Source organism: Rutilus rutilus (assembly GCF_951802725.1).
Source record: "Rutilus rutilus genome assembly, chromosome: 4".
NCBI lineage: Eukaryota > Metazoa > Chordata > Actinopteri > Cypriniformes > Leuciscidae > Rutilus > Rutilus rutilus.
The window spans coordinates 5,159,138-5,185,996 of NC_140212.1; the positions used below are offsets into that span (position 1 = coordinate 5,159,138).

Genomic DNA, 26,859 nt, shown 5'->3' on the forward strand with positions numbered 1-26,859 from the left:
TTTGCACAGCATTTTTAAAAGCTTTTACTGTGGAGGCAGATGGCAAATGAGATGGAGATTTTCTCAGGGACCTCATCAGCAAATGGGTATTCTAAAAACTCAGGCCACCCCTCTACACACCGAACACACACACACACACACACACACACAAATAGAAAGCATTTATTTTAAATTGTATTAATATTTCACAATATTACTGTCTGTACTGTATTTTTGATCACTGTATTTTTGTGAGCAGAAGAGACTCCTTTCAAAAATATATATAATTGCAAACTTTTGACCGCCAGTGAATGCATGAACATGTACACAAATGCACACTCGTACACATTAAATATTAAATATGTTAGACTTAAAGCAACAAACACAGTTTCACTATGAAAACATGGAGGTCCAGAAGTCGCAGACCAGAATATTATATATATATATAGGTTTTATTTATTTATTTGTTTACATTTTTATAAAATTACTGTGATGCTCTGATGTATAATATAGCTTGACATTTACATGATTTTCAAAGAATGCCACAGTATTACCATTGTACATGTCCAAAAACCATAACAACTCTGATGTTAAATTTTTATGATGTTAAAATGTTCTACTACTGTAGAAAACAAGTAACACCGTCTATATTTCCCAGCTCTGCAATCATAAATAAAGCCGTCTCTCTCTTTTAAAGGGGTGCGTTCTCAGAGGTGGTCCTGGCGGAGGAGAGGTCCACGGGAAAGATGTTCGCTGTGAAGTGCATCCCTAAAAAAGCGCTTAAGGGGAAGGAGAACAGCATCGAGAATGAGATTGCCGTTCTACGCAAGTAAGTTCCATTTCCCGCACCACACCTGTACCCATGGCAACAGCATCACCTCTCTCTTCCACACTCATTCCCTGTTTGCCAGTTGATAGGAGCTTGTTTGCCTGAGGTTTGACCTCCAGTTACCGTGGTAACTCCGGTGCCCTCGTCCAATTACAGCAGGGAAGCTCCCGCAGATGTTCTCTCTCTCCGCGTGAAACGGCGGGCGTGCGGACTGTGTCCGAGTGTAGACAGATTCTTTGAATGTGCTTGGAATGGAAATATGATCCCCTTTAGTTTTAAAATATACAGTAGTAAATTAATCCAGATATCATTCATGGAACACATCTAATTTATAATGTAAAAATTGCAACAAATTTTATGTAAAGTTGTGGCAGTTCAATCAAACACTACCATTCAAATGTTTGGGCTCAGTAAGATTTTATTTATTAGAAGTTTTTTTTAAGTTTTTTTATCAAGGGTGCTTTAAATTGATTAAAAAGATTTTTATTTTAAATAAATGCTGTTCTTTTGAACGTTCTTGAATGTTGTTTTCAACATTGGTAATAATGTGCATCAGATCAGCATATTAGAATGATTTCTGAAGGATCATGTGACACTGAAGACTGAAGTAATGATGCTGAAAATACAGCTTTGCTTTGAGTGTTAGGTGTCCTTACGATCAATCCTCGCATTATTTCTCAATTGTATCACTCACAAAGGTTTGTCTGTGTGAATGTGCACACTCTGTCTGAAAGAAAGCACAGCAAGACATGTTGTTTCGCAGGTATTTCCTCACTCTCGGTGCTAATGGAAGCAGGTGTGTTTGGTGTGTCTGACATATGGATGTGTGACGGGTGTTTCCCTCGAGACTCATCAGAAAAGGCCGCCTCTGATTCTGACATGGGCTTCTGTTGTAGCAGCGATCGTACCCTGGAGATTGGACACACAGCTTTGTCCTTCACGTCTCTGTCTCCCTCATCTCATATCATAGCTACTAAATGATTGACAGCTTGTCTGCCATCTCATGGGTGATGCCACAGGCCTGTAATTAGATCGAGCGAGCACACTCACGCACTAGCGAACGAGAGCACGTTTATTGTCTGTTTGTCTGCCTGCATGTGTATGACAGAACGATATAGAGAAAGAGCAGAAGATATTTCCTTCGCATCTACAAATGAGATAATGAGATGCCCTCACAGGTTATATTTTAATCTTCACGATCCCCGCAGAGAATCGCAAACGTACACTCTCAGCATGCAGCCTGCCTGCCTAATGCAATGTTTAAATACTTAAGTCAATTCAATTCATCCTGACATGGGACTTGCTAACCCAGAGGGAAAATTGTATTGCTCAAAGCCTACTCTTTCATAGCTTGCGAGACATAATTGAGTTTGCAAAGTTTCCAGTGATAAATGTTTTGGTCCCCACTGAAAGCGAACTGTCAATCAAGCAATATTTAAAGTCTGATATACAGTTATGTGGACCAATGAGAGTACACTTTAGCATACTTTTAATAAGATATGTTTTGAAAATAATATACTTTAAAAGAATATACTTAAGTGCATGTATTATAGAATGTATTATAGTTTAAATTTAGATAAATTGCAATTAACTGAACTTTGGAGTGCTTTTGATCCACTGAAGTAGTTTAGTCAACTCAAATATCCAAGTTGTCACACCTCACATTTCAAGGTGACTAAACTTAAAATTTTAAGGCAGCATGAACACTTATTTTTTTAAGCTGAAACACAAATTTTTTTTTTTTACAGTAAAAAATCTGAGAAGCATAAGATCTCCATTTGCTCTCCAGTGAATCTCAATGCTGTCTTGGAGTAGCAATTGTGATATTAAAGACATCTCTTCTGTGCTTTTTCTTTAATAAGAGACATCAGATAATGTGAATCGGCTATTACTTAAAAGCACCTGGTAGCATGTGATCCAAAGATTTGCATAAAAGAGAGCGAGACTCAGCTTTCAGAGGTAAATATCTAGTTATTCTACCTTTTTTATTGTTCAATTATTTCTTTTTATCAGCACGCCGTAGCGTTTTTTTTGTGAAATAATGGAATAGAGAGTGTTTTTTGTTCCTGCTTTCACCCTATTCCTTAGTGCTTTTTCTTCTTGAATCAAAAGAGAAGATGGTTTCAGAGGCAGCGAATGAGTCGTGCTACAGCTTCTGCCCACTCACTGCTGAAGAAGAGAGAGAGAGAGAAACAGACAGAGGGAAGAAGCGAATGCATGAAAGAGGGATATTAAACCAGTGAATGGCTTTGTAATCCTCTGCCAGACGAGTTTTCCATAATCAGTTTTGAAAAATCAATATGTCAAAGGGCGAATCGAAAGCCGAGGCATGTCGTTCGTTGTTTATTCATTTGTTTCCAGAGCTAACGTTTTAATATGCTGCATCAGAGGTGACTCCCAGTTCATTGAATCGTGAATCAATACGGAACCAGCATCTCAATGAATCACTCTCGTTCAGATTGAGATTTGTCCATACCTCAGGAACTCTTTAATGTATTAAACTAAACTACATGGTGAGGAGCATTTCTGACAAAAACAAACGCCTGAGGTGTTATACTGCAGTCTTTTATTCTCTTTCATCTGAACTGAAAACTTTTCCTGATTTATCTGGGCTCAGATAGCGGTGAGCGGCAGTGAAAGGGCCGTTTCTGAGACGATTGCCCCTTACCTATGAGGATCAACCTTTTCTGAACATATGGATGAACAAAGAGAGTTAATTATAGGAAACTAGGGTGGGGGGGGGTAAATGTTTTATCTGCACTTGCCGATGTCCATTATCTGCGTGTGTGTGCGCGTGTGCATCTTGTTATTGTCCGCTCACTTGCGTCATTGCCCGTCCTGTTATCATGTGCCAGTTGGCCAACTCGCTGATCAGAATTCACTTAAAATGCAACGCTAATGTGTATACACACCACCGCCGTGACTGCGTTACCATGACGAGAGGAGAAAGAGATGTTAACTGCAGGGATGGAGAGAGGAAGGAGAGGAGAAGAAAAGCAAAACAAATTAAAGCTGCAAGCAGCATTTATCGGGGTTCAAGCATTTAAGGCCTTTAAGCACAAAAGCATCAAAAGTTATTAAGTTTTATTTAGCAAGCATGTAACCACTGACATAATAGATTGAAAAGACCGTTTACAGCCAATACAGGCAATGTACCATATAGTTTTAAAGCTTTTTAACAGTTATAGCGCCCCTTTTCTAAATGACCCCGAACTTTTTTTCGATAACAATTGATCTCGAGAGTCCAGAGAAGTGTCCTAGACTGGTCTGATTCCGATCGGGCGAAAAACCAGGGACTAGTTCGCAAAAGTAGGTTTTGGACAAAATGCGACATAGCAGAACATTTTTCCTGCCTAAATCGAAATTGGAGATACCCATTTTGTCGGTCTAAGAGTTATGAGCGATTTAGTACTTTTGGTTGCTGTAGCGCCACCTATGGGCCAATCGGGGTCATACTCTGATAGGTTGTCCCCAAATTGAGGCCTACCATCTGGCCAGGTTTCAAGTCTCTAGGCCTTACGGTTTGGCCAGCACGATGCGTTTTACAAATCCTTACAATTACAATAGGGTTTCAGCATTTCATGCTTGAACCCCTAAAAATATTGCTAGTTGATATGACAGAGATGAAAAGCCGCTTTTAAAGCAGGCACCATTAGAGGACAACAATTACTCTAGCTGTGCATCTAAATGCTTCATGAACTTTAGAAGCCATTTCATCTTTTGTTTTGGCATATGAAAATAAACTGTACATACAATCAAATCAAAACTAACTTTAGCTGGAAAATAACTTTATTAAAGAACCGCTATAAAGCCAAAACAATCTTACGTTAAATTATACATTTATCTCTGTAAAGCTGCTTTGAGACAATCTACATTGTTAAAAGCGCTATATAAATGAAAATGACTTGACTTGACTTGACAATATTTAAATCAAATGAAAATATATGATTTACCTTAAACTGAAATGCATGTAAAATATGCGTGTACTGAATGTTAATTTCAGTGAGAAAAGGATACACACTAGTGTGCGCAACATCATGGCATAAAACATTGCGGTGTTTATTGTACATTTTATGGGCTTATGGAAATGCGCGCCACTGAAGTATGCATATGCTTATGAGCAGATCCGGAATGTTCCACTCTCTTAAATTCACTTCCTTAACAAACCCCTGAAGCAAAGCAAGCCAGATTGCAGTCACTCACACACACACACACGCACGCATGCACGCACGCACGCACGCGCGCACACACACACACACACACACACACACACACACACACACACACACACACACAAATGATCCCTAAATGCATGTTTTTAAAATTGCAATTTAAAAAAAAAAAAAATCAAATTGTCTCTCTTGCAGATGAGCCTACCTTCATTTTATATATATATATAAAAATGAAGGCAGGCTCAGCTGCCATATATATATAGTCACAATGGTAATACTTTATAAAACTGTCATGATAAAGCATGAAATATAAACATAAAAAAGAGATAAAGTTTTAGAATTTTTAGATTTTAATGTTGTATTTTAGATGTAAAGATAGATCATTATTTTGAGAATTATCAGTGGAATTTCTGTCTCACATATAAACACAACATTCTATTGTATTACTTAGTAATGGTTTAATCATGTTAAATTGTCAAATTGTGCATTTCAATGAGCTTCATGTGTTTTGTTTTGCAGAATCAAGCATGAGAACATAGTGGCACTGGAAGACATCTATGAAAGCTCCAATCACCTTTACCTTATCATGCAGCTGTGAGTATGTTCAACGCATACACAATTACCCACAATGCATTTTGCTCATGTCTTTCTGTTCATTCCATGCACATTTTAACAAGCAAATACCCAATTATCCGCTTTTATGTATGTATATGGGGGTGGGGGGTGACGTTGGTTCAGCTTTGCATTCATAGTGGAAAGCAACCAATTCGGTTGCACGCATTTGTAAACGCTTTCTAATGCGTGCTCGCTCTGCGCTTTCACTTTCGCTCGGTTCAGCTGGGAGGAGAGGGAGGTATGGGGGGGCACAGTAACTCGTTTGGGGGGGGGGCATGGTCTGCGAATGCCCCCCTTGGCGTCGACCCTGGGTTGGTAAGATTTTTAATGTTGTGGTGCTTAATATTTTTGTGAAAACCATAATAGATTTTTTTCAGGATTCTTTGATAAAAAGAATGTGTGGGTATCTTGTCAGAGACTCTTTTGAACTAAATTAGTTCAGTGTAACAATGAAAAGCTTCCTACGCCTGTTGTGATATCACCATGGCATGAACATCTTGCAAGAATAGTTCACTCAAAAATGAAAAATCTGTCATTATTCACTGATAATCTTCAACTCCGCTGTAGATCACAAATCAAATATGTGGTTCATGATTTTCAGTCATTTCAGAATTGAGGATTGAGTGAACCATGACTTTGACATATTTCCACCCACATTATCATCTCCTAATCAGTATTCAGCAAGCGAGTGGGGGCGTCGTTAACTCATTTCACATGCGCAGAGGTTAGCTATTATAACAGAGGTCATTTACATATTGAAGTCTTAAAAGTACAGTAGCAAAAACAGCCTGTTTGATTCCAAGGGTCAGAGAGTGATCATGTAAAACTAAATTACAAATCTAGAAACCTTGACAGACATTTATTATAAGATAAATAAAAGTGCAAGAATATAAGTAGAAGACATTCAAAACACTTTTAATGCTCAAATGCTCATCTTTATGTAATCTGTACGCCCCGATTTTGCCGAGTTAGATGCGTTCCTGGGTCAACATACTGTGGAACAACATTCCTGTCCAAAAATGTTGTCCTAAACATGTCACTACCCCTGATACCTAACCCTACCCATAAGTGATCCCTAAAATCAGAAGGAAATGATAGGTATGTAGAAGCAACTAACCCTGTTTGTAAGCCTAAACTTGACATAAACTCTAAACTTGTCCTTCAAATCTGATTGGTTGACTGAATGTTGATCCAGGAACATGTTGCACTTGGTGAAATCGTGTTCTGCATGTAATCCTCATCCATTTCTGCACTTTAAAATGGTGTATTTTTAGTTTTTACTCTTTGATTAAACAGCAGGAGACAGTTTGACCTCTTACACAAGAATTAAAGTGACTTCTGTACTGTCCTTCACTTCAGCTCACTTCAGTTTAAAGTTATGGCTCATGAATGCACAAAAATGAATCTGTATAGCGATAAGAAAAAAAAAAATGTCATGGCGTTGTGGGCCACGACCCAGCTCATGGTGAAGTGGACGATGAAGAATGTAGATCTGGCGAGAGAGAAGGAGAGAGGGTGGCAGTCTGGTGAGTTGGCTGAGGACTGTGGATGCTGACGTAGATGCGTTGCGTAACGCTGATGATGGGTAGCAGAATGTCCAAATCGTTCCAGCTCTGCAATCACACGCATCTTAATGCAAAGGGAGTGTGTTGCTTGTCTTGCATGCATTTAAAAAGAAAACCAGATCTCTCTCACAGGTTTACACCTGGTGTTTTTTATCAGTCTCTTTTGTCCACTTTCAACCACTTCTGTCCTGATTTCTTCGAGGGGAGGGTCTATGGTTGGGTAAATGTATGGGCTTTTTCAGATCTTTCATCTAATGGACAAAATAAGCTCACGCAATTTACAAATAAACACGCCCGGAGACAACGGAAAAGCAAATGGAGAGCATCAGCTTTGCGTTTCATCTACCTCTGGAAGTAGTTGAAAGTGGACAAGCTCAAAATGTTTTAGACCCTGTTTACTCCTGTATTTAGCGTCGCCCACTTGTGGTCTGATCGACCAAAACGCATTTTTGCCTCAGTTTTGAGGATTGACAACAGCATTTACTAACAGTCTCGAAATCTCTCCTTCAAAAATAACTTATAGTAGTTCCTCTGTATGAACGTGCAACGGGAGTCAAGCCTGTATTCTCTTACCAGTGACCAAAGTAATATCAAAGATGGCAAACTGTGATCATATCACTTTTGATACAACAAGAGTCCAATTGAGCTGCCAAATCAGCCAAATCTTCATTAACCGAGAGTGGAGCATTTGATGTGTGTGTGTCGAACACAAAACTGACGGCAGCAGGTCTGGTAGAGAACAGTGACTGGATCTAAAACCTTCAGATGACACACAGCTCATATCTCCATCTGTTATGCTAAACCCGCAACACACGGTAGACACGCGTTTGTGCAGCGCAGAGCGGCTCTCACTCTGTATGAGTGACAGACAACTAGTTGTGAGTCCTGAAAACTTACAGTTGTGAGTTCGTTTATACAATGCAGTAATCGCTCCTGTAAATAACTGAACTGTGTGTGAACGTTACGTAATTAAGGACTCAAATACAGAACTGAGAACTGTGTGATTGTGGCCTATGTTTAGTGGTGAAATGGCTTTCACAACCAATTTTGCAATTACAATGTGACACACTCTACCATTCAAGTTTGAGGTCATTAAGAAAGAAATTAACACTTTTATGCAGCAAGATGCTTTAAATTGATCAAAAGTGACTTATAAAAGTAATAATGTTACAAAAGTTTTCTATTTCAAATAACATTTTGAGCATTGTTTTCAACATTGCTAATATGAAATATTTCTTGAGCAAATCAGCATATTAGTCAAGTCAAGTTACATTTATTTATATAGTGCTTTTTACAATACAGATTGTTTCAAAGCAGCTTTACAGAGATAACAGGAAAATAATGCAACAAAGTTCCAGAAGAAAATAACGTCACAGTCCAGCTTAAGTAAGTTCAGTGATGTTTCATTTTTGTTGTAAAAAAGTTATTAATTTAGTTCATTTGTATAAATATAGCCACTCTGGAGTAAACCGTGATGTCATCGTCCAGCTCAGTTCAGTTCTCATATAATGGTGTCAATGCAGGCAGATCAATAGTATTGTTGAATATTAAATTAAATGTTAAATTTAATGTCCCCAACTAAACAAGCCAAAAGGCGAAAAAGGCGACAGTGGCAAGGAACCAAAACTCCATCAGGTGACAGAATGGAGAAAAAAAACCTCGGGAGAAACCAGACTCAGTCGGGGGGGTCAGTCCTCCTCTGGCCAACGAACCAACAGTGTATGATTATGATTCAGGCAGCATTATAAGTCAGAAGTCTGATTAGAATGATTTATAATGATTTCTAGAAGGATTTAGCTTTGCCATCACAGGAATAAATTACATTTATTAATCAAAAATAATTGCAATATTAGAGGAATATTCTGGGCTGAATACAAGTGAAGCTCAATCAACAGTATGTGTTGATTACCACAATAATATATTCCAATTTTCATTTAAAAAAAAAATAGTAGAATTTTATAAATAGCACTTATATTAATTCTTGTGTAATATTTGAGCTGTAAAATAATAATAATAATAATAATAATTCGTTACATTTATATAGCGCTTTTTCTGAGACCTCAAAGCGCTTTACATATGGAAGGGGGGAATCTCCTCAACCACCACCAATGTGCAGCATCCACTTGGATGATGCGACGGCAGCCATATTGCGCCAGAACGCCCACCACACACCAGCTGTGTGTAAATAAAATTATTTAAATCATGATTTAATGTTTTAAGATGTTACGTTGTAATGGCAAAAGTAAAAAAGTATATAACTTTACACTGGAAAAGTTAATAAGCAATTAACATTAGGGTGGTCCTTATCAAGTCTTATCAAGCAAAATGTTAGTGTCTTAACCTCTTAAACTGTTCCTTTTAACTTCAAAATTAGAAATATGCAAAAATGTTGACAAAAAAATTATATTTAGAGATAGCTCAATCATGTGGAAGATTGCCTATGTTAAGCTGTGCGGAGTTATTGTGATATGCAAGTAATATTAAAAGTTGCTGCAAATGAACTACATTTTATTGAAATCAGATCAACACTGACATGACAACAATCTAAAAAAAAGCACAACATTTTCAACAATCCCTCATTAAAATTGGCATGCCGTATTTTCTTATATAAAGGAACAATTTAAAGGGTTAAGAGCATGACAATTGGAGACTTTTAAAAATAAGGACCACCCTAATTAACATGTTAACTCTGTTAACATGGATATTGGTTACATCTTGTGACTTTACAATTGAAAAAGTGACAATTTAAACGTTTATAGATTCACTTTCAGTGCCTCACTGTAAAACAGATTTTTTTTTATAAAGAAAAATAGGGAGTCCAAATTATTGTTTGTGGTAAACAACATTAAGCCACATGTGCTGTCAACTGAGCTTTTATTGAACCCGAAATAATCTTTAACAGAGATGTCATTTATGATGTTGCTTCCCTATGGATTATGTATCCGAAAACTGTTTGAATGATTGCGTCTATATTTAGATGCGCATGTGTAGATAAGAAACGAGAGTGCATGATCTACTTCATCGGTTGGGAATTGACTTGATCGTGTAAAGTGGTCTCAATGACAGGTGGCTGGAGGCGAGAGGTTGCTGACATCAGTCGAAAAGGAATTTCGCTTTAGGGATAGAGGACGTTTATTACATTTTGATGAGAGATTACGAAGCATAAACAGGGTCAATACTGATTTCATTTCAACTTTGAATGCTGATGATGTGGAGAGGAGAGGGAAGTTAGGAGGATTAGAGGAAACAGACATTTATTTTCCGTCCTCATTTCACCCCCTGGAAACCGCATTAGAATTTGAATTCCACAGTTTTAATTTGATAGTTGGCCGGGAGCCTGCCCCTCTTTTCCCTGTTAATAGGTTGCGCCAATTGTGTGTGTGTGTGTGTGTGTGGTAGAGAGAAACATGAAGAACGTTTTGGCATATGGTGTTGAGATGAATATTTAAACAGTACCAATCTGCTTTTTGTATGATCTCACAGATGCAGTTTAGAAACTCTTTCCATAATTTACTCCACAATTTGCATGTAAGTGTGTGTGCAAGTGTGATTAAAGATCAGATATGGACTGTTTTCTTCATGCATGTTGGACCCTCAGGCTCTACTACACCGTATGGCACACTTTAACGGCAGTGGAAAGAGAGAAAGGAGGACTAGACGATGGCAGAGAGAAAGGGACAGACTAAGGGCATCTGCACACTGCGTCAGAGAGTGTTGTAAATCCATTGATTACAATGGAGATGGTGCATCACAAGAACGTAGAGCAGGAGTGTTCAGTTAGTCCAAAAGGTCTCTACAGTTTCCTTCCCTGCAAAGATCCATATCATCATAACTTGGTCAAGGAGTCAATGAGGCTTGGCGGAGTGTGAACCAACTAAGAAGATGCGCTTCCCCTTTTAAAACACATTCAAATAAATTCTCTTAGAATAGTTTGAAGTTACCGCACAACCTACACATCCCAGCATAAACACTCCCGATAAATGATTTGTTACTAAAGCGTCTACATTCACAAACCAATGTTAATTTGAACAGATAAGCAAGCATACTGTACACGAGATTTGGCATGGCAGAAAGCATGCAAAAGTGCGCTCCCTTTATAATCACTAAAAAGCTGTCACTCATCTTATTTCATTGCAATCTCACAAAGTTACGTTATAATCAATGAAGCTGACTGCACAATTAATCTCTTATTTACATAATGTCTACACTTTGTTTGTGTTATGTGAGGATTTGCCTTGCCCAGCCTTACACACACTCGGAAATGACATGTGCATTGGAGGTATTCCATGTGTATTGTAAGTTTCCAGGTTTGGCTTCTTATAAAAAGTGTTCCTTTGGCTCAATTTACCCCAGGGTAGGGGTAAGTTGATCCGAGTCAGTGGGTAAGTTGCACCATCTGGGTGTAAACTGATAGCCTGGTAATACCAAACTCTGTTACTTCGCTTTGCTTCGTAGACAGAGTCTGGAAGGGCGTATTTGAAAAGCGTTTTCTTTCTCGCTTGTCTGAAGTTTAAAATCATTGGTTCCCGTAAGCCAATCACATAACGTTTGGTTATGGCGTGTGTTATGCGCTGGCTCAGCCGCATCAAACTTCCACTGTAAACACATGTATGATGCGAAAACAAAACCATCGAGCGAAATACAGGAGTGAACATGGCTGTGAACGACTTTTGCAGATTATGTGAAGTAAATCTACGCATCCACGGTACAATCAGCGTCTACATCACGGCTCTCAGCCCGCCCTCTGTTCGTTGATTGGCCGGCTGTTTTCAGGCCGGAGGAAAACGGGGAGATAGGTCGCTATCTCAGACTGAGTACAGAAGCGAACTGAAATTGAGCGGAAGTACGAAGTCTGGCGTAGTCAGGCTAGTAAATTGACCATCTAACTGAATGATCTGAATCAAACGCATGTGAAATTTTAAAGATAATTTACCTCTTATAAAAACGAATTTAATAATCAAATTTCCTTTTACAAATAGTAATTTATTTTCTTAAAGCTAACATAAAACCAAACAAATTAAGTTGAAATTTCAATATCTTTAATTGCGTGCATTTCTGAAACAATATGTTGAACACCATATGTATCCGTCCCAAAACAGACTAAACAGTGTTTGTTGAGTAAAATTAGATAAAAACTGAATTAGAATGAATGAATAAATGACACTGAAAGGTTCTTGGCTTGGTAGTTTTTCTGCAACGTTGAACATGTAAGGCCATTCTGGACATGATTAAGCATCTTCTGGTTCTCATCAGAGAAGGATTTGGTGTACTTTTGCATTGTTCCTATCAAATAAACTAAAACGAAACTTTTTTAAATGATAAGCTAAACCAGTTGCGTAATATTGCATTGAAATTATACCAGTTTATACTTTAGAGATTTAACTTAACTACCGTGCCTTATGGTGGGGTAAGTTAAACACTGGCTCAATTTACCCCTCAGCATTTGGCTCACTTTGCCCCATAGCTGCCATTTTGGACAAAACTAGTATAGCTTACCAATTCAGGCTCATATTTAGCTACACGATTTGCATGGTTTTATACACTGCTAAATCACCAATATGGATCATAAATATTTTTAGACCTGGACAAATTTGCTCTGATGTAACAGCCATTACATCTGTTATGCTCAAATTTTACTTGGACGAGCCAAAAACAGTTTTTAAAGTAAATGGGTGCCTTCCACTCCTTACATGTATTTCTCCTTTTCACAGTTTGGCAGAAATGATGGTCACATGACAATAACAGTGTATGGCTGCCAAGATAAAGGGGGTGGGTCAACTTACCCACTGGCTGGCTCATCTTACCCCACTCTCCGCCTATATCATTTTTTATATCATTGTTTTTTTGTTAGTGGCACGGTGCCTCAGAAGACTATCAGTTCCAAGACAGTTTTAAAGCCAGCCACCAAAGACTATAAACTAAAGGGAGTCGACCTCCTGCTAAGCGCTCGAAGGGTGGAAATAAAGAGGTGGAAAAAGTGCATGCATTGTAATGTATCTCCTTCCAGAAGGGGGCGCTATAGTCTTAATAGTTTGAAAACAACCCCTGCTCAAACTACACCAAGTCCAGCCTAAAACTTTCAAAAGCCATCAGTGTGCTCAAACCGGATCTGCACTAATGCACGTCTACAGTAATGTCTCATGCTTTGAGGTTAAATTTGCCTAATTATATGTAGCAGATTTTGAATTTACATAAGAATGACTGGCTAATGCAGGCATATAAGATCAAGAGGCCAAACGTCATTGAGTTCTTCGCCGAGGCTTCTCTGTGTGACGTCTTGGTCTTTGAACTTACAGGAATGAGATAAAGTCATTTTCCTCTGAACTCAGATCAGTTCTTCAGTTCACTCTTATCAGAGTCGACATGCAGCACCCCCTACAGTCCTGCAGTTGTACTGTACTCTACTAATATATATATATATATATATATATATATATATGGTATTTTTGTTTCTTTCTCTCATTCTCTCTCTCTTTCCAGTGTGTCTGGAGGCGAGTTGTTCGACCGGATCGTGGAGAAAGGTTTCTACACTGAGAAAGACGCCAGTACGCTCATCAGACAAGTACTAGATGCTGTAAACTACCTCCATAGTATGGGCATCGTACACAGAGATCTCAAGGTGAAAGAATCACACCTACATTCACAGATATTGCTCTGGTTTGAAGTGTTTGATTTTAATGTGTCCGTTTCGTCTTCAGCCTGAAAATCTGCTCTATTTCAACCCTCAAGACGGCTCAAAGATCATGATCAGTGATTTCGGCCTGTCTAAGATGGAGGGGACGGGTGATGTCATGTCCACAGCATGTGGAACGCCGGGATACGTGGGTAAGAGTTTAATTATGAAAGAGAGATGGAGATGGTTATGATTTTGCGTCGCTGTGGGTTATGTATTTTAAAAAAGCATGAATGATTTTGTCGGTTGTAGATGTGCATGTGCATACAGATGTGTGTATATAGATTTTAGCAATTGTGATTTTAACACAAGTGACTGCTTGTGTTGGTTCATTTGTGTGCAGCCTGTATCTGGCACTTGAAGCTTACTCTTATCTCAGACTGACAGAAGTGCCCCAGAGTCGCCTGCTTTCCCCCTGCGATTAGAGCGACCGCAGCACTTTGAGCCAACATGGCCGCACGTGAAATAAACACACACAGCGTCTTTGAACATTAGAAAATACTGAATTAGAAAATAAACGAATGCCGCTGTTAAAAATAACGTTTGTTAATTGAAATAGGAGCTAAAATAAAATAAAAAAATAGATTTAGACATTAGACATTAAACTTAGACATTAGAAATGTTGCCTTGGCAACTAACTGAAATAAAATAAGTTTAAATTGAAGTACTAAAAATAAATTAAAGCTTAATGGAAAACAAATGACAGAAAAAAAGGCTAATTTAAAATATTAATACATGCTATAGTTAGTATATACATAGTAAAATAACACTGAGCGGTACCATGGCACAGTGGTAGTATACCACAGGACTGAATGATCCATATACCATGGTATTCACAACATGGTACTCCAAGGTACTTAGAGGATACCATGTTATTACCATGGTTAATGATGTCCAAAAAAACATCAGATGGAAAATAAATATCTGTAACACTTTACAAGAAGGATTTTTTTTACATTAGTTAAAGCATTGATATAATTATCTAACTAACAACTGTTTTTACTACAACTATTTATTAATCAGGTTAAATTATACAGTTTATAAATATAAATTGTTTCATTGTTAATAGAATTCATGTTTGTTCTCATCCATTTAGTAATGTTGAAAAATTAAATAAATGGTGTAGAAATAAACATGAACCAAGCTGTAAAACATTAATAAAAGCTGTTAAAGAATTGGGTATGACTTTATTTTACAGTGTCCTTGTTACACGTTACATGCAGTTACTGTAGTAATAACTATAAATGCATATTTGCATAATTAAATTAAACGCAGTGCATAATTGTTTGGGTAAGTTACTCTAAAAGAGTAATTCATTACACTTCCAATAGTGTAACTAGATTACTGTACTAATTACTCTCTCTAAGTATTGCATTACTCATTAATAATTAATTTCTAAAGCCCATATCAACCCTGACCAGTTGAACAATACAAGGATAGACGTGAAACTGCTCTTTTAATTCTTTCGAATAAATAATGTCAAATTGCATAAATTATTCTTGAACTGACCAAAATATTTAAAGGGAGACTCTTGCATTAAAGATTTAATATATTTTAAGATATTCTATCATTAGAATTAGTATTTAATCAGAAGTAACTAATTAAATTATAGAAGAATTAAGAGTAATCCCTTACTTTACTTTAATTTAAAAGTAATTAAATTACAGTAATCAATTACTTAGTAATGCATTAAACCCAACACTGAATTACATGCAACTAACTCTAAACCAAACCCCAACCCTAAGTACATGTTGGTTATTAATTTTACTCAGTACTTAAATGCACTGTAAAGTTTACAAAGACACCTTAAAATAAAGTGTAACCAACAGTTGTTCATGCAATAACTAATGTAAACGAATTGAACCTTATTGTAAAGAGTTACCCAATAAACAAACCATGCATTATTTAACTTATCAGTGTAGTAGCTCTAACATTAAAATGAATAAGAACATGCAAGAGTCATCATGTGGTCTATAACTAGACCAGAGTAAAGTCACCAGAGTTAACCTGCAGGGGTTTCATGGTGTTGAGTTTCCTACATGCCTCTTCATGCATGCATGTTTAAGACAGTCTTTACGTGCAAGTTTCCATGATAACCGTGTTTAAACGGCGCTGTGGTGGCTATAAAACCCCGCTTCAACCAGTTGCATCCTGGGCTGGGGTCATCCTGGGCTGGGGTCATCCTGGGCTGGGACGCTGCTGTGTGTGAGGTTTCTCTTCAATGGAAACACTAGACTCCAGCCTGAATGAGAGCAGCTCGCAGGCATGCATTCTGTGTGTGTCTCTGGCATGCCCTCTTTTTGTCTTTAAATGGTAACAGTCTCACACCAAGCTCTCCAAATCAAATTTAAGGATCAACCGCCGTCATCATTTTCTATCCTTTAGCTCCTCATCTTTCTCTGTATTTTTGTTTTGTCCCTCTCTCTCTCTCAACTCTTTAGTAGACACTTCAAATGTGATGATGGGATTATACTGATCATAGCCTCAAAATAGCCCGTCTTGGAAAACATCCATTCCTGCAGTCCTGAGACAGGAATGAACGGTTTCGTTTCCATAGGGAGATGAATTCAAGCAGGTTTTGTTTGCAGATACTCAATTAAACTGCAAAAGAAGCCCGTATGACCTAATGCAGTATGGATGTGTTTGTGTTGTGTAGAGTGTAGCCACGATATTTTAGAATTGTAGTACCTGAGCTGTTCAAAATAGTCAACTTTTACTATTACAAACTACTTTTTCCGACAAGTAGTGGTTCAATTACTGTTGTTCCTCATAGTTTTGCACAGCCTTGCAACCGAGTGAGCATCACTGACAAGTGGTCAGATTTGTTTTAATAAATCATTTGTTTAGATGACTTATTTCAATGAACCCTTTCCAAAAAAACAAAAACAAAGAAAGATTTGTTGATTCATTAGTTACTGATTCAAAGTCTCTGTACCTCATTTTAGATGTGCTTTTTTGCAGCAAAATTAATACTTATTTAAATATTTATGTTTAGCACTGTTTTTGTTTCTTAAAAGACAGGGTAGGCAGGATTTTTCTAAAAAAACTTTTTCCCAAATTTGTTTAAACTGTCTTTATATACCAATACATAATTAAAATGTAAGTACTCTGAAAAAGAGAGTATAAAAATCGAGTGTCTGTAGTCCTCTCAGGGCTGCAATAAACACAGCTACTTATTCCATTCACTCCCACCCCCTCCCTTCTGGGCTCCTTCCAAAGCCACGCCCCCAAAACACATGAACGCGCGATGCCGACCGCTCAGCTTGGAGGACGCGTTTGCCAGCGCCGAGCGGAGAGGAGCGCAGTGCATGTAGTGACATCATGTCAGAATCACATGTAATAAAATACCTAACCTAACTTTACCTAATACAACCTAACTTTATCATTATGAATATAAACAACTAACATGGCTGTTAGTACTCACTATCAAGCTAGCATATCGATACTGGTAAAGTTTCAAATATATTGAGTTTGATACGGTAACGAGCTTTTAACATAAGGCAAAACTAAAAATTGATACACGGTTTCCCATTACCATCAGTTACACTGTGATGAAGGTGAATTTCGTGTAAGATTCATAACATATACGGTGTTTTGCATGTAAGAGCTTCCACGATGAAAGCACTGTTGGCTCTGATGAGGACTAACGTTTCACTCCGGTGACAAGTAGCCTACCTTTCTACCTTACTAGTTCCTTTTTCCGCCTTGTTTGCCTTCGTTGACTGTATATGCAGGTACTGGGAATTTTGACTGCTCTTTCTCTGCCATAATTGTGATTCTTCCTAGCTTCCGCGGCTCTTCGCCTCCTCGAGTCAAATGGGTGCGCGCATGTGGGCAGCTCCTGTAGCGGCAGGGGTGGTAGCCATGGTAGCGAGGGAGAGTGACAGTCGCCCAGCCAATCATTTCATTCGTTCCGAATGGAAATAAGTAGCTGTGTTTATTGCAGCCCTGAGAGGACTACAGACACTCGATTTTTATACTCTCTTTTTCAGAGTACTTACATTTTAATTATGTATTGGTATATAAAGAAAGTTTAAACAAATGTGGAAAAATTTTTTTTTCGAAAAAACCTGCCTTTAACACATATTATTTTATCATTGTGTGTTTGAGATTTTTGTAGTGATCCTAGTCGAGATCCTTTCAATGGCATTAGATATATAGCTCAGTGTTCATGTATTTTACTCTAAAGTTGCTAAAATTATTTAAACTAAACTAAACTAAATTATTTTTGCCAAGAATATTAAGTCTGCTTCATGTAAGAACTGCATTTTTAAAAAGTATATAAAAAGGCTATTATGATATATACTGAATTTTTTTTTATTTTGAATCAGATTTTTGATTCAGTGAAACATGTTGAACTGATTCACTGATTTGAATCAAACCTGACAACAAAATCAAACCATTGAATCCAACTATTCTCTAACAGAAGTTGCTACTGAAGTTTATATCGTAACACTGCCATACTTGAGTCGAGTTACTGACCAAATAAAAAGTAAAGTAAAATTCACAGTGTTGCTCAACTGTATAATGCCAGCAAAATAACTGTAAATATATTGTGATGATTTAATACATAACACAACCCTAACTGAGATCCTTGTACTTCGTTTTTTTTTTTTTTTAAATGATATAATCTGACAATTATCTAAAAGATAAATAGCTTCAATGTAGCTCCTTTTCCGAAGAGTAGCTTCACTTTAGATGAAGTACTTCATGAATTATGCATGGCTTGTAACCCGGCAAGCTAAAAAAGTATCTTCCTCAACGCTGCTACCTGTGTGTTTTTTGGAGATGTTGTTTAAAGGTCATAGAGTTTCTATCATTTCTAATGGAAATGTGCCTTTTTCATTTCAAGAGCTTTTCAGAAAGCGGCTTTCATAAGTAACAGACTAGTCCAGCCCTGAACCATAGAACCAAAGCTTTTGTGTCGAGAGTGAAAGCCTGTTTCCTGAAGGGAGGAAGAAAATGTCTAGAGGCAGAATAATAGATTAAATTTAGAAGGACTCAGGAGGCTCAACCTCCCGTGGAGAGTAACAGGATTATGACAATGCGAGTGTGTGTTGCTCAGTCTCAAAAAGTAGTTTGTCCTGATGGTAAATTGAGTGCCCTTCATGATTTCTATGATTGTCTGCTGTCTAACACATGCATGCACATACGGTCTACTATACCTGCATGTTCTCTTATAAAGAGCTGTAAACATCTTTATTTTCTGCTATTTAATCTTAAATAGAAAAACAAAAACATGTTAAAGGGGACCTGTTATGTAAAATTCACTTTTTGCAAATCATTTTACTGCTTCACAAACGAGGGTCAGTTCAACACTGGGTTTGCACAAAAGTTGTTTCTGAAGGATTTTTGGATCAACATGACGGTGCATGCTAGTTGACGAGTTGAATCAACTTAACTCCTCAACAACTACATAAATGTATCCACTAACCATTCAGAAAGGTCCTGTTGCATTATAAAAGTCTTCTCAGGGTTTAAATGTGTAATGCTAAACACCGCTACTGAAAATTTCTGACATTTTGGCATGTATCCGAAGCACGAGCTGTAAAGGCTCCGCCCTCTTCTGGAAACGGGGCGGGGAGCAGCAGCTCATTTGCATTTAAAGAGACACACACAAAAATTGCACACTTTTGCTCACACCCAAATAGGGGCAAATTTGACAAGCTATAATATATGATCTGTGGGGTATTTTGAGCTGAAACTTCACAGACACATTCGGGGGACACCAGAGACTCATATTACATCTTGTGAAAATGGCCATAATAGGTCCCCTTTAAAGTTGCTAAACACCTAAGCTTGAATTCTCAGGAGAGATTTTATATAGTTGCAAGACTAACTAATAAGACAGGAATGGTGTGATTTGTTCGTCTCAATCGGATCTGTTTCATTCTCTCTTCTCAGCACCAGAAGTTCTCGCTCAGAAGCCGTACAGTAAAGCCGTGGACTGCTGGTCTATCGGAGTCATTGCCTACATCCTGTGAGTACCCACAATGCTACACTCGTCCTTTCATTTATAAGCTGAGGAGTCATTCAGCTATGGTTTGAATGAGACTTTCATGCAAAAACAAGATCGGAAGAAACAGTAAGTGACCCATCTCTCCTGATCAGCTGCAGATGTTGTGCCCCACTTTACTCAGACCCCTTATATGGTGCAGTTTGAGCGAGTCTGAGTCATTAAAACAGGAAAAAGAGAGTTTGTGTCTCACAAATATTTAAGCTGTTGATTGATGGAAGATTTTCATTTTCTCAGCAGATGTTTTATGGAAATTCTATCTTACCAATAAATACTGTGGTGGTACAGTGTTACAGTGATGTATGAGATGCAAATGCCATGGCACTGATATATTATGAAGGATTCACATACTCATAAACAATGGTATTTGCATATAGGGCAGGGTGACAATTAATTATTATTAATTTTATTTTATTTTATTTTTTTATGATGATGATGGTTGATGTTTGAGATTTATATATGTGACGGTATCAAATTTTCATATAACGTTATATTATCCAGGTGTTTAATTAAGTTACCAAAAAGTGTTGTCCTCCTAACAGGTTTAATAACTTTTTTCTGATGATTAACACCATAGTGAATACAAAAATACAGATGGTTGTTTGAGCAAAATCATTGTGAATATATCATGACTATTCAATAGGCTATTATTTGAGAAATCCCTACACTAAAAGTCTCTTAATTGCACCGTTTTTCTCTCTCAGTCTGTTTTCTTGCGGGAATGTTCATAAGGATACTGAGAATGTGTCATAAAAGCTGTACATTTCACGAGCTGTGGCCACCTGCTCTTCTGTGCGTGTGTATTATCATTTCACTGGGTCTGAGTGGAGACAAACCAACATAAAACAAGCTTCGCATCACCTTCTCATATCTTAGTCTGCTGCAGATCTCCATGTACATCTGAGTCATTTCTCTTTTGTTTTGGTCTTTCGATCCCGGCTGCTTTGGGTCGACTCCTGCGCCAACACAAACACTCACACTGTCTGTCAACAAACTGCTGAAGCTGTCGTTCAGACTGCACTTCCCATCACTCCCACTCACAGCTGTCCTGATCAAAAGAATTCACACGGGTAACACTTTATTTCGATGGTCCGCTTTAGACATTCTACTAACTATGAGACACTTTGCAATTTAAAAACATTTTTGTGAGCGCAAGCTATGTTTCTCGTGGGAGCGCAAAACATTTTGCTAAGGAACGCTAAGTTTCTCAGGGGAACGCAAAGGTTTTGCTAGCGGACGCAAGTTTCTCAGGGGAACGCAATAAACATTTGCGAGAGAAGGCAAAAGCACTGACTTATTATTTTTCCTACCACCACCATGTCCCTTTAGGGGCTCCATACAGTCTACTGACATTCTACTTTGCAAGTACATGTCTACTTATATAAATTATACAATAAAAAATGACAAAAATCACATTATAAAAATACTAAAATGGAAGCTGAAATTATACAAATTAAATCAATGAATTGATACAATAAAACAATATAAACACTACTAAATAAAGGCCTGTGCCCAGCTCCTCCTCCGCTAGAGCTTGAGTCAGATCTCATGGATGGTTGGCCTCCTCTCAGGTGTGATTATTGCAGTGACAACCGGCCGAAACCATAGCTAATTCTCTTAGCGTCTGATTAGCTAAGAGAGAAAAACACAAAGCTAATGGGGTCGAAATCAGGCAGAAAATTACCTTCCTTTTCTCCCCCACTGCCTCTGTTCCCCATGAGGAAAGGTATTTTAATGGCTTTGATGATGGGAGGGAAAAAAAAACCCATTCCAAGAGATTTGATTTACATTGCACAGGTTTAATCAGCTGTCTTTCTTTTCTGATTTCCAGAGGCCCATGGGGTTTATTTACGCTTATTTGTTGAGCGTTATGTTCACTGTTAAATCGAGGTGTCCGCTGATGTGTTTTCAGTGGATTACAGTGATAATGTAAAGGTATTGTTCACCCAAAAGTTTCCTCAGGGCTAGGGCTATTAATCGCCAATATGACAAAATAAGCACTAGAAAAGTAGTCCTTTTGCACTGTTTTGTCATATGGACCATTTTTATGAAGCTGTGTTTATGAAATGTAAGTAGTACGGTTGTGGGTTTGATTCCTAAGAAATATATACTGATTAAATTAGTAGTTCTCAACCAGGGGGCCTCAAAATGACAAAGCAAAAATACAGCTTCAGATATTGTTGTGGACAATGGGGGAAGGGGGACTTGAAGTCAAAAAGGTTGAGATCCACTGGATTAAATGTGTATGTTGAATATCCTGCAAGTGGAAATGATAAACTCATGCGTTTTCTTACAGACTGTGTGGTTACCCTCCCTTTTATGACGAGAATGACTCCAAACTCTTTGAGCAGATCCTGAAAGCGGACTATGAGTTTGATGCACCGTACTGGGATGATATTTCTGATTCAGGTATATTCACTCTCACACGTGTAGAAGAGAACTACATCATGCTTATGCTCTGGTTTATAAGGGTTTAATCTATAACACACTCAGTAACCCCACATGCTGCCAGTAAGAGTGGAGAAATGTTTTACAGGAAACTGGAATTCGGTAATTGCTACAGGCTCTAGCTATGTGAAATTCTTCCAAGCTATGAATCAGGGAACAATGAATGAATCCAAATGGTGTTGTCAGAGCTTCCACTGATAAACTCAAAGTCTCAGTTTTATCTCACCAACAGGATGAATGTTGCACACTGTAGACAATTTCTGATGCCTTGAAATGTCTATATAGTTCAATCGTTCTATGTATGCATGTATGTTTTGTGTGTGTTTTAATGTTTATGTTTAATGTACAGCAAAAGACTTCATCAGTTGTTTGATGGAAAAGGACCCCTCAAAGCGATACACATGTGATCAGGCCCTTCGACATCCCTGGTGAGTCTAGTGATGTCCTGATCTATAAATAATCTATAATAATAATAATATCTTACCATTAAAACTCCTTTTTATAATGAAGCAATACTATTAAATATAATAATTTAGAGTGAAACTATCAATAATTTAGTAATAATTTTTTAATTAATAATTTCAGTTAATAATTTAAGTAAATTATTCAAATAAAGCAATAACATTAAAATAAATGTATTTGTTAATAATAGTAATAATATCTTACATTATCATTAAAACTCCTTTTTATAATAAAGCAATAATTTTAAATACTATTTTTATTATAATTGATAGTAATAATAACCAGTTCATAAAATAGTACATTAACCAAATGTAGGTGAAATAGTCACATGATGCGAAAAAGGAAGCATTTAATAAAGTTAATTTTGTACCAGTAACAGTAGAACTCAGATCATTGTTCTTTGTGATTTGTTTTGTTGGACTGTCATTCGGGTCCTCTAAGACACTTGAACTGGACCAGACCAATTAAACTGTAACCTCATAAACAGCATTTAGAGACTGAGTTTTATTTCACTTTATTAGTGCAAAGTTTCATTGGTATTAAGTGGAGACGCTATCTGCGTCAGCTGGGGATTGCATGTGTGTTCTGAGTATCAGGCTGAATTCTGTCTCTCTATTATCATGCACCAAGATCTCTCTCAAGGGCAGGAGGAAAGCAACTGAATAAACGCTAGCCAATTAAAACACTGCGCCTAATCTCACATTATGTATTCCGAAGCGCTAATCGGCAATTAGCACATCCTCTACAGGCACCGTTAACAAGCCTTTACCGAACACAGGATTTTGAAAATGGAAGGATTGAAAACCATAGGGAATATACACACTTTGTAGTAAATCAAAGTGCTTCTCGAGAGGAGAGATGAGAGGAGACCAGAGTTTTGACTTTGTCAATTTGCTTTCCAGGATCGCAGGAGACACCGCGCTCTGCAAGAACATCCATGAGTCCGTCAGTCGACAAATGCGCAAAAACTTTGCAAAAAGCAAATGGAGAGTGAGTACAAATGACCTTGTAAATAAGACCAGAAACACACTTTATGCAAGTATAGTCTGTGAACACATATTGAAGATTTCAGCTTGTGTAGCTAGAAGTATTTGGTATTTGGAGTGCTGTACGGTTTGGGCCCATGAGTCAGTCTGTGAGAATTGTCTGTTTCACTTCTCATTGTCCATGACTTCTCGTCTCTCCACATAACAGCAAGCCTTCAACGCCACGGCCGTGGTTCGCCACATGAGGAGACTGCAGTTGGGCAGTAGTATGGGGAGCAGCATGGACCAATCGAGCTCCGCCAACCAGAACCGCACACTGAACGCGAGCCAGACTCCAACTCTACCGCCCAACACTACACCAAACTCCACTCCGGCACTTACCCAAAACCACAAACCTGCTGCCAACCCAAATGCCGTTCTTATTAACGATTTGGCCACAGGAAACACCTCTATACCACGCAAAGACTGTAAGTATCAATTGTTTTTTTTACATATACATAGTAAGTGCCGTCAAATCAATTATTCACACCTAACATAAAAGTTTGTAAATATATGTGTGTGTGTATATATACATACATACATGCATGCATACACACACACACACATACATACATATATATATAGATATAGATATACACACAAACTTTTATGTTAGATGCTGTGGGATTACACATTTTTGTAAATTTTATGTGTGTGTATATATGAAGAGTTCAGATGCAAAAGCCTCTAAGTGCCATCTGAAATTTTCTTCTAGAATGATAATTTTTATAAAGCTTGTATATTTAAGTTAAGTAATTTCACTTAAATGACAATTAATAGGTCATTTGCATTGCCATTTAAGTGAAATTATTGACCTTAAATATACGAGCTTGATAAAAATGATCATTCTAGAAGAAAATTTCAGATGGCACTTAGAGGCTTTTGCATCTGAACTCTTCATATATATATATATATATATATATATATATGTATACTGCATATTAATACACAGACACATATATGCCATTGCTCTCGATTAATCGATTTGACAGCACTAGTATTTACCTTTTTGCTCTTCAACAATGTCTGTCAAAAAAAATAAAAATAAAAATACATGTTTAAGGCATTTCAGACATACATAAGAATTAAGATATAGAATAGCATCTAGAAAAATATTGAACTAGCTACATTTGCCTAGCCCTAGTTTCTATATTAAATGTATCAGTTTCCATGCATGCACTTCTAAGCAGTGAATTTGCATTTGTAGGTACGGCCCCTCCCCACACTTCCTGTTCTCTGGCATCAGCTGCTGCTTCCTCCTCTTCCTCGGGGGCGGAGCCCTGCAGGCCCCTCCCTCCCTCCGTTGCGTCGGTGAGCACAGTGCTAACTGGGACCAAGTGACGCCAGGTTCTGCGGGGAGAGAGCTGGGAGGCCACTGCCCTGTGAGTCCTGCCCCTCAGCCCGCTCCCCGCCCTGCCGTCCTGTAAGGCAGAGGACTGACCCATCGCCATAGCATCACTGCGCGCCTAATGCACTCCTGCCATTTAACCTCCAGGCCACTAGAGGGTGCAATGCATGCAGCGGCAGGAGACAGAGATTTCCAGCAGATGGCTTCCATTTTGAGAAGTGAATTCGTGCGGCTGGACAGAACTGTGGTGTCTTTGCTATGAATGTGCTACGAACCTCGCCAGCCATGTTACCTTTGGGGAAAAAAACGAACGAACGAGTCAAAAAGAGCGCAGAGGTTCAGGTGCGAAAGTGTGTGCATGATCGTGTCCGCCCTTATAAGAGGACGGCGCCAATGTCAAACGATTCTTCTTACTATATCGTAACATGTCTAGCTCTTCCCTCTTTTCCCTTTTTACTTTCTCTATCTACTCACGATTTCTCGTATTCCTTCTTAGCTACCATTCTGATCTTTCGTGGGTTTTTCACTGATGTGTCATGCTGACCTGCAGAAGTGCTTTTAATATCACGTTAAGACTGTTTTGCGACATTTTCTGAGTCAAGACTTCTGTTTGCACATACGAGAGAACATTTACTGGCGCTTTACAGTGTTTTTACAAACGCGAAGCTGGGAGATTATCGATTTGAGACCTCACAGTTGGGTTTTAGCATCACGAAGTTCAAGATACCTGATAAAACAAGCAAGATGTTTGATTGTTATCTTACTAAACTGGACTTTTTTTTTTGTTTTAAACGCAGAGAAAAAGCAGCTTGTTCCTGTTTCTATCTGCTTTCAATACACACGGACAGTAAGTGTTAGGTACTGAATATAGTATAACTGTTACTCAAACACACACAAATCTCCCGAAAAGCCATGGCAGCGTCTTTCTACGCCCAGTGTACGAGTTCTCAGGGAATTCCGCCACTGCACTGGGCATCATAGTGATGGGATCTATCCTAAACGCCTCCATGGTTTGAGCTTTTCTCATCCAGCCAGAATAATGTCAAAAATGTAGTTTAGGATGATAGACAGCTGTTTAACTCGCGCATACGATTGTATGACAATTTCACCATGCGGTAAAACTGACATGTTATGCTACATTTATGCTGTATCAGAATTAGCCTACCACAATTTAAAAAAAAAAATCAAATTACTAATAGAGTGCAACAGCCGGGTACCGGAAGTAGAAATGCCATTGATTTTTTCCATAGGGGAATAGATTTTTAATTGTAACTTACTAAAGCCTTTAAATACCTAATGTGAGCTACAAGGTTGTTAACGCTATATGCTTTTGTTGAAGCCTTCAGTCTTTATTATATCTCTACTTCCTTTTTAAATAATCATGTTTAACAGCGGAATTCCTGGTGAGAAACTACATTACCCATGATCCTTTATATCAATCATTTTATATTTATCTGGTGTTTTTACTTTGATTGTCATTTGCAATGCTTCATGGGATTTGTAGTTCTTTCTCTGAGACAGCCTTGTACTTTTTTTTTCCCTCAGTACTCTTTTTTTGCTTATTTTTGTACGTTTGTTATGTTGTGATTGACCTTGTAACTGGTTGGTTTGGCTCATGGCGTATAACTATTAAATTAAGACTTTTTAAAAAATCCCTATGAAAAGAATTAGAAAGAGTGCATGCACTGTTGCACTCTATTACACATTGGAAACAAGTTAAAGGTGAG

General features: G+C 37.9%; 1 protein-coding gene across 1 annotated transcript; it reads left to right on the forward strand.

Moving 5' to 3' along the window:
* Window positions 1-676: 676 nt before the first annotated feature.
* Window positions 677-26,305, forward strand: camk1da (calcium/calmodulin-dependent protein kinase 1Da). The gene is made up of 10 exons (XM_084407556.1): window positions 677-808; window positions 5,500-5,574; window positions 13,641-13,779; window positions 13,859-13,985; window positions 19,738-19,813; window positions 22,146-22,258; window positions 22,647-22,725; window positions 23,662-23,749; window positions 23,954-24,212; window positions 24,992-26,305. The coding sequence occupies exons 1-10, from the start codon at window positions 726-728 to the stop codon at window positions 25,123-25,125; spliced, it is 1,173 nt and encodes a 390-aa protein (XP_084263682.1). The 5' UTR covers window positions 677-725; the 3' UTR covers window positions 25,126-26,305.
* Window positions 26,306-26,859: the final 554 nt, after the last annotated feature.